At 31.9% G+C, this 9,559-nt stretch overlaps 1 protein-coding gene across 1 annotated transcript; it reads left to right on the top strand.

The window, feature by feature from the left end:
* Positions 1 to 1,720: 1,720 nt before the first annotated feature.
* On the top strand, positions 1,721 to 9,134 carry LOC105772007 (serine/threonine-protein phosphatase 7 long form homolog). Its single transcript, XM_012593366.1, has 5 exons — positions 1,721 to 1,811; positions 7,701 to 7,762; positions 8,107 to 8,591; positions 8,677 to 8,758; positions 8,856 to 9,134. Exons 1-5 carry the CDS (start codon positions 1,721 to 1,723, stop codon positions 9,132 to 9,134), a joined length of 999 nt encoding a protein of 332 aa, XP_012448820.1.
* The last annotated feature ends 425 nt before the right edge of the window (positions 9,135 to 9,559 follow it).

The following is a 9,559-nucleotide window of genomic DNA, read 5'->3' as shown; positions in this document are numbered from 1 at the left end:
TTCTAATTGACCATTTTGCCCTTCATAATCTTTTAAAATTCCATCATTGAGTCACACTTAATTTGGTAAAATTATGATTTAGTCCCTCATAATTCTTATCTTATTCAATTTGGTCCTAATTCATCCATTTTCCTTAGTTTCTAGATCATTCCACCCTTAAAATATTTACACCTTTGGTCCTTCAACTTTTTCATATTTACACTTTAACCTCTCAAATTTTGAGTATTTACTCTTGGGCAACAATACTTTTCTCACTTTTGCGATTTAATCCTTCCTTGCATTAATATGTCATAATATACTTCTCAATGTTGACATAACTCAAAATTTCCCTTTTTGTTGTTTTATTTCCTTATTTTACTATACCAAGGATAATATCTTACTGTAGAAATTTTCAAAATATTACATTTGTGGTCCCGAAACACTGTTTCGACTAGGCCCAAATTCGGGCTATTACACTGTTTGTATGATAACACTTCATAACCCTAATCCAGTGACGAAGACGAGCTAGCGGTGTTACATAAACTACTTTCATAAGGCATGAATCATATGACCAAAAGAACTTATATAGACATACATGACTCAAAGATACCAAATAGATATACTCAACCCTAAGCCTTACTTAAACCAAAGTAATAAGAAACATGATCATAAACAAAATATCTTAAAAGTTCATACTACATGCCACTTATAACCCAAACCAAATAAATATTCATATACTCAACGCATACATAATATACCAAATAAATCCATTTCAATGAAAAAGGAGTTCAATTCAATCTCAAAGTACCAAAGTACTCACCTCAAATCCTTATCATATGCAATAATTCAAAACACAATAATTTACAACTTAGTTCGGATTATAGAAAAAAAATCGTGGTTTCCAAACTATTTGACGTCAATTTTATCCTTCCCCTTTTTACTTGAGGATTCTGGCAAGACGTTAGCTACGAAATAAACAATTAAAATGCGTTAATATTACACCATTAAATTTCACATTAAAATTTTAACCTTTACACTCTATTTGCTTAAATTTCAATTTAGTCCCTAAATCGAGACTAACTTTTAATTTCCACTTTTAACTCTATATTTTTCATCCTAATTTTACTTTAAGCTAAAATTTAGCTCCTTATTTTTAATTATACCCTTAAATTCTAATTTTTTACAATTTAGTCCCTATTGCTCAAAATCAAGAATTAACTTCACTATTTAGTTCATTTTCACTTCTAACTTAGAAATCTATCAATTTAACCCCTAGTATTTAAACTATTCAACTATAGTAACATCAAAAATCTTAAGCAAGACTCAAAATTACAATATGGTGATTCTAAAATATAAAAATTACAAGAAAAGAGGACTAAATTGACTAACCAATTGAAATTTGAATGATCCCTTTGTGTCGTTGCTCCATTCAATTCTTTCTTTCTTTTCTTTCTAATTTTGCATGCATTTGTTTTCATCTATTCCCACTTTCTCTATATTTTCTTTTATTATACTTTCATTTTAATTATTATTAATAATATTATTAAATGACTCATAAAGTGATATTTGTAGTCTTTTCTAAATTAACCTACAAAAGACAAGTATGCCTTCAATAAAAATTTGATTTGAAGATTGTTTGAATGCAAATTACCCTAGAGTAATTTGCCTCGTCAGGGGTCGAGGTCGTGTCATCCTTAACAGATTATGCATTTTACTCTTCTGGTCTATTAGTGTCGCGACAATGGCCATTGGTGTCACAACGTTGTCCCAAGAGGACATGACTGCATCATCTACAAGGGTTGTGGTCGATGTTGCAACATCAACAGCTCAATGTAGTGACCATAAGTGCTAGTGTCGCAACATGAAGTCCTTAGTGTCACAAAATTGGAGAAAGTTCCCTCGATTTTGCAATTTGGTGAAGTCCACTCCTTTGTTGATAGAAAGACATTAGTCTCATAACCTTGGTTCTAGCTTAGGCTCTTCTTCTTATTTTTGCATCCAACCAAGTTCCTGAAACAAGCTCAGCTCAAATTTTAAGTTCCTAATGGCATAAACTTCTCATTTTATTCCAAAAAGCATAAAAATGCAATAAAAACTAAGATTAAACATAAAAGCTAATAACTGCATAAAAGTAATAAAAACAATATAAAATACTCAAAAATAAACTCTTTTAGTGACTAGAGAGCTTAATTTGAAGTATATAAATATGTTAGATCAAAACCCCCTACACTGAAGTTTTTACTTATCCTCAAGCAAACACACCAAAGACACAAAAGATGTCCCTTGAAATATATTGACAACAAGATACATGGAAATTGAATATTGAATATGCATAGACATATCTAACATACAACTTAGGATTGATGTTTATCTAACATAAGTACTTCAAAAATAAATCTACCTAGTTCATTACGTTAAAGAGCTAACAAACTTAGAGGCAATTATAGTATATAGATATAGAGTAGATAGAAAATGAGAATAAAAAAAATCATGAAGCTAATTATAAAAAACCCAAGAAGATGATGTAAAAAAAATGTTTAGGTCCCACAGGCTTTTACGCTTGTAACATACTGAGGCTTAGGATGGTTTGAATTCAAAGTAAATGATAGCTAAAAATAGTTCAAGCACTAGAAACTATAAATCACATGACATTGTGCCCTTTTCTTCCCTAATTTTACCATTGTTCTCACATTCTTATCTTTCCTTCTCTCATATCCTTTTATCTCTAAATTATGGAGGATACAGTTCAATATTAGTACGTACAAAAGCTAGAAAGTTTAAGTGCATTATAAAAGTAAAATGACTTTTTAAGCTCGAAGATATTTTGTCTTTCGAGCACATTCTATTAAATCTCGTCTTTCACACGCTATGCTTTTTACTTTCACATTACATTTGTTCACTCACAAAATTTTCATTTAAGCTCATTTTAGCAAGAATTTATACTTACCATATTGAAACATTTGCTCACTTTTTATATTATTTCAACCTAACCTTTAATATCCATGCCCCGACGTCCATTTCATACTGTAAATAAAAATAAGGACATAAAAGGACTGAGTTACAAACTCATTTTAAGTTCAAGGTTTCAAAAACATATGTTTATCAAGAAAGGATAATATAGGCTCAAACATGGGAAATCAAGGATGCATAGTATAAAGGTAAGTCATTTAGGCTATGGGATAAGAAAACAATGCCTTATCTCATCCTTAAATATTTCAAATTCACACAATTTCTATCATGTTTCACAATTATACAAATGAATGGAAATCAATTCAAACATTTTCTATCTACAACCTATCTATCATTTGGCATAAAATCTGTCACACCCTAAGTCTTCTAGTTTGCGTATTGGTTGGCTGACTAGGTGGGGTTGGCATTGACTCATGTATGAGCTAGTTAGCTCCTATTGGTTTTTGAATCTCCATTGGCCAAACTTGACCAATAGTCATATTTGAATTGGTCACTCGTCCACCTATAACCAATGTTAGTAATGATTAAACATAGTTTTCAACAAGGAAAACAAAAGAGAAACCATAAAAAGAAAACATAATACAAGGAAAGTAAAAGCATTTAAGAATCCCCTAATCTTTCAGTCAATATTCCCTAGCAACCAATTTACTTGACAACATATGTAACACCCCTTACCTGTCCCAATTGTCGAGTTTGAGTTACTGAATGTCATACTCATTTTTAAAGCAACAACGATTGAATATATGTTCAATTTATGTCATTATACATTTAAATACAAGAAAAATATGCATATGATATGATATACAGTCAATTTTGGGTCTTACACGAGCTTATGGAAACTTTTATGTTAATCCATCTTTAACTATTCCTCGAATAATGCTGAGGTTAGAGGATCCACTCTTGGTGCCATACTAAGTTTAAATTTTAATACTCAATTTTCTTACTCAATTAGAATTCTCACAAAATGGAGATTCCAGTCAAATACTCCAACGATTTAAGTCCAATAATTAAGCAAATGGGTGCATAAGCAAAGATATGTCCATAAAAAAGTGGCAAATATGAATTCATAACAAAGGATAGTGCCATATAATAGTTAATTGTTTAAGTTCAGTCCAAAAATATAACATATGGCATTATAATCCCTTTACAACTTTAAAATTTATAAATTAATGTCTACAAAAGTTCAAGGGTAATTATCCAAATGTCTACAAAAATTCAAGGGTAATTATCCAAACATTTATTGTGTCATCTATTGTCTATAATAAATCAAGACTCCCATTTTACAAGTATGATTATAACAAGTGGGGTATAATTTATTTTAGCTCAAATGAAGTGTATAAAATTTACCTTCGTATTTGTTAAGAGTTTCACCCTTTCACCTCAAAGATAAAAAGACATATTAACTATAAATAACTTAATATTTTTGCAAGGATAGTGAGGAAAATAAAATGAAGAATACAAAACAAAAAATAAAAAAATGATTTTGATTTTGGCTTCTACTTTAAGATATCTTTTATGCTGAAAACTAAAGGCAATTTATAAAGGTTTAAGATGAGCAAAGTGATAATTCATAGCACGTTGACAATAATAATTGTTAAACCCACTTATTTCCCATCTTTTCTTTTATCTCATCTTTTGAAATCTTTTCTTATGCCACTTGATGGCCTATTTTGTCTAAGGTAACGACTCCAATTGGGAACGGTCAAGAAGGATAACTGAAAACTTTCTATTTTAAGATACACAGTCCAAATACGAAAATACATAAGAACCGTCAAAACACACAAAACTCGTAGCTTTCTATTTATATTTTTATTTCTTCTTGGTGCAATTTGGCATTTTTATTTTAATATTTGCATAGAGATTCAAATTCCTTTTTTTGACGATTTAAGGTGCACCAAAAATGGAGTCTTTAGAGCTTAATATATAATCGAAACATTGGGAAGTGTTCAGGTTGGAATTCTAAATGTGTCCAAATTACAAAGTTTAGCCTTAGTGCATTTAATCTTAGATAAACTTTAGCCTTGGTGCATTTAATCTCATGGTTCCATATGTTGACATCTTCTCCCCAAACCTATATTTCCTGCAAATATTATACACAATATTTTATTAATAAAGCTTAGTAAGATAATATGAAATTAATTAATATACTTACCTTTAAAATTGTGATTAAGACTTCGTAACAAGATTTTTTAAATCATATAGAACCAGTGTTAATTGCAACTTCTTAACGATTCAGAAAATAGAGAATAGTCTAGTTTCATAAAGAGCATATATATATAATAGCAGTAGGCAGTCTAAAGAATTTACACATGCAAAGACAAAATCAGATCGATTTTAGGATCTTCAATAATCCATACTTTGGTTTAGTAGAATCAAAATCAATACAAGATCATCCCTTAGTATGCCTAGAAAATATAGAGGTGGTACTAAGGACTTGCCATCCAACACATCGAATAATATAAGCATCTATGCGCTAGTGCCTAAAGACCAAAGTAGTATTGCACCGTAGTGCCAGTAACATAAGTACCAAAGTACTAATAACAGAAGTACTAGAGTACTAGTAACAAAAGTCCCCTATTGGCATGTTTGAACTTTTACAAACATGTTTGAACCCACACTTTTATGAACATTTGAACAATAATATAAATCAACATATTCAATTTAATAAGAATAAGTCAATTAGAAATCAATATAAATTAAAGATTGTTATGAATATTTTATTAAGTGGATGTCCATCATGATCAAGATAAAATTTTGGTATACTTTAAATTCGATAGTTATTAAAATTAGATCTCAACTTCTTTTATACTTCTTATGTCTATAAATAAAGACTCTAATAAAGCATTGTAATCACCCTTTTGATCAATAAAGTACATCCTCTATTGCTTTCATATTTTCTTTGTTCTTTATTCTTTCCATCTCTTTTAGTTTATAACAAAGATAAATATTTTAAGAGATTTTCCATGTGACAAAAATGTTTTTTTACCATTTAAAATGTAATTAAAAAGCTCCATGTTATTTCATCACCAAAATTTCATAAACATTCTAATATTTAATTTCTTATGAGTTCTAAATGTCTAAAATACGGGTTTTTACAAAATATTATAAAAAATAAAATTTACCAAAATATTACAACTTTTTTTATTTACCAAAATATTACAATTTTTTACTAAAATATATAAACTTTTTTATTTACCAAAATATATAAAAAAACAAAAAAAAAAACCTGCAAAAAAAATCAGACCGATGTGACAACTTACTGGTGACGCCAATGGTATTGGCGGCACCAAAGGTGCCAAAACCATTGGCGGCACCAATGGTGCCAATACCATTGGCGACACCAATGGGTTTTATGGGGGGGTCGGTGGTGGGGGCAGAAGGAGGGAAAGAAAGAAAGGAGAGGAAAGAAAGAAAAGGAAAGGAGAAGAGAAAAAAGGAAAGAAAGAAGAAGAAAAGGAGAAGAGAAGAAAAAAGAAAGAAAGAAGGAAAGAAAGGGAAAGGAGAAGAGAAAAAAAAAGAAGAAGAGGAAGAAAGAAAAAAAGGAAAAAAGGTAATTTTATTTATAAATTTGAATTTTTTGTAATATTTGTGTGTTTAAAATTTACGTAATGTACATTATAGTTATTTTATTATTTTATTTAGCATATATATTTTATGAAATATATTTAGAATGGAAAAAAAAGTTAAAGTACATTGTATGTTGATTAGGAATTTTTTATGAAATTTACTTATGAATTTGAAATTAAAATTTTAGGAAAATAGCATTAAAAGAAAATGACAAAGAAGTATGTTTAAGAAAACATAAAATACGAAAAGAAAAACGAGAATTGTATATTTATCGAAAATAATAAAATGCGGAAAAAATGCGAAAAATGTACATGTAATAAATGTAAAACATAATAAATTGAAATAATGTAAAATTACGATTTTTTTAAATAATAATATGGATAAAAATACGAATAAATGGTCAAGTAAGACTGTATTAGTTTTAAAAATTCAGAAATAATTTATACAAATAATTGGAAAAAATTGTAGTGAAATAATATAAAATAATAAAATACAAAAAGAATATAGTTTTATTGAAAGTAATAAAAATCGAAAAATAATAATACGACCAAAGGGGGGGAAAGGGTTTATTTCGGGTTATTTACCAAAATATTACAAAAAATTTACGAAAATATTATAAAGTTTTATTTTATTTACCAAAAGAATAGAGGGAAAATGGTTATGGAGGGAATAAAAGGTAGTACCAATATGTGGGTAATTACTTTTAATCCTTCCTTATTTATTAATAAATTTCAAATATTATGCAATCAAATAATGTAAAATTATAAAAGACTAAGTTAATGATATTTTTAAAGTAATAAAATGCGGAGAAAAAATACGAACAAATGGCGTAAGTAAGATCAGACATTAACTTTTTTAAAATTCGAAACAATTAATACAAAATATTTCAAAGAAAATGTACTAAAATAATTTAAAACAATAAAATAGAAGAATAATATTTTATTATTTAAAGTAATAAAATTGAGAAAATTATACTGAGCAAAGGGGGGGGTAAGGGTTAATTTTTTACAGCAAATTAATTTAAATAACACACTCGATTAATAAATTTCAAACATTATGCACTGAAACAATGTAAAAATTTAAAATTAGGAATTATGATATTTTTAAAAGAATAAAATGCGCAAAAAAAAACGAATAAATGGCCGAAGTTAGATTTTTTTACTAACTTTTTTTTCAACTTGCAGGCATCGCAATGGCTCGATTGATTGGAAACAATGAACATATATCTGATGCGGCTAATAACGCGGTATGATTTATTAATTGTTAATCAGGAGTTCTATTTATTTAAAAAGGATATACACAGTATATAGAAATAAATTATGCAATCGTAATATTTTTTCTGTTATTCAACACTATCAGGAATCTTACCGAGTATTAAGGGGCCGCGTCAGTGTTTTAAAGATAGCTCCGGATGCACGATTTATATCGTACCTGGAGCTAGCCGGATTTGAATAAGTAGCATTGATCCGGTCGTCCAACTTGCGATTTGATTTATTATCCGCGCTAGTGGAGCGGTGGCGTCCGGAGACCCATACTTTCCATTTTCCGTGCGGGGAGTACACGGTGACGTTGGAGGATGTTGCAGTGCAGTTTGGGCTCCCAGTTGGCGAGAGTCTCGTTACCGGACTATCTTCATTAACCGATCAGGCTGCAGTTTGCTATCAACTCCTAGGAGAGTCACCAGAGGACGGTGATAAATATTTCTCCGGCATAAAATTTACATGGCTAAGATCCAAAATTTGTCGACTATCAGCGACCGCCAGTGAAGGTGAGTTGATGTGCGCTGCTCGAGCGTACATCATGCATATGATAGGGGCACTACTCATGCCTGATGCAAACGGCGACAGTGTCCATTTGTCGTACTTGCCTCTGCTTGCTGATTTGTCCACAGCTAGGTCGTATAGTTGGGGTTCGGCCGTTCTAGCAACGTTGTACAAGGAGCTTTGTCGGGCGACAGCGCCGCAAGTTAAGGACATCGGCGGATGCCTCATACTGCTGCAGTCATGGGCCCTTTATCGGATGCCATTTTTGGCACGTGTTAGTCACCAACCCTATCTATATCCACTGCCACTCAGGTGATAAAATAAAAATTGTCATTATTTGTAGTCATAATATACTGAGTAATGTTACCAACCCTAAATCCTATACTATTTTTGGTAGGTGGACGACCCGTCCAGGAATCGGGAAGTCAAGTGATGTCCCCATATACCGCATGAGGATTGAACAGCATGCCCGGGAAGGGGCAAGTTTCTATTCTAATATTCATGACATACATGGTATTTCTATATGTTACTCACATGTTATCGGTCTAACTCGTTACAATGTTATTACTCATGCAGTTTATATGGATGCCGTATCGGAGGCTGAAAATTGCAAATGTTGTACCCCCGTCCGCACTCGTTGATTCCCACAAATGGTGCACAAACACACCAATTATAAATTTCAACATCGTCGAGTGGTATCACGGCGATCGGGTGCTTCGGCAGTTCGGCTGCATCCAACCTATCCCGGATCCGCCGTGCCAGTTGGGGGAAGATCACGGCTTGACAAAGAGAGGAAGGGTTCAATTGGACTGGGGAATATATCACCGGAAATACGTCGCACTATGGTACGATTGATTGAGTCGAATTCCTCAGATGGTTATGGCTACCGACCTGCAGCCATCTCGACAGTATACAGAATGGTACCATAGTCGCGGGAAGCCGTATTTACTTGGAGCGCAATTGATGATAATCCCCCGTACGTTCATCAAGTTGGGGGATCAGAAGCAGACAGCTCGATGGATCCGGATCCGACGGCATTTTGTCCTACACAACAGGTAGAGCCCGGACAATCAGAATCAAATAAGGAATCACATGGCTATCATCCGGATTTGTTGGGCGGTGAATATTATCCGAGCTATGCAGAGGGCGAATATGCGTATGATTTTGAACTGTTTAGCTCCCCCCGGCCGCAGTACGGCATGCCCGGCCCGTCTGACACGTATCCGGCGCATTATGGGACTCATGATGGTTCAAGTTCATCGGCGGCGAACGAGGGACAG

The sequence above is a fragment of the Gossypium raimondii genome, chromosome 6, assembly GCF_025698545.1.
Source record: "Gossypium raimondii isolate GPD5lz chromosome 6, ASM2569854v1, whole genome shotgun sequence".
Classification (NCBI taxonomy): domain Eukaryota; kingdom Viridiplantae; phylum Streptophyta; class Magnoliopsida; order Malvales; family Malvaceae; genus Gossypium; species Gossypium raimondii.
The sequence above is the reverse complement of the archived record's forward strand: the minus strand, read 5'-3'. Positions and strand labels throughout refer to the sequence as shown.

Excerpts from the sequence above, each read along its gene's own strand:
- LOC105772007 (XM_012593366.1), top strand. The coding sequence starts at position 1,721 with ATGGCCATTGGTGTCACAACGTTGTCCCAAGAGGACATGACTGCATCA. Across the intron at positions 7,763-8,106 it reads CTGATGCGGCTAATAACGCG|TTTGGGCTCCCAGTTGGCGA; the intron begins GTATGATTTATT and ends GTTGCAGTGCAG. Across the intron at positions 8,759-8,855 it reads AACAGCATGCCCGGGAAGGG|TTTATATGGATGCCGTATCG; the intron begins GCAAGTTTCTAT and ends TTACTCATGCAG.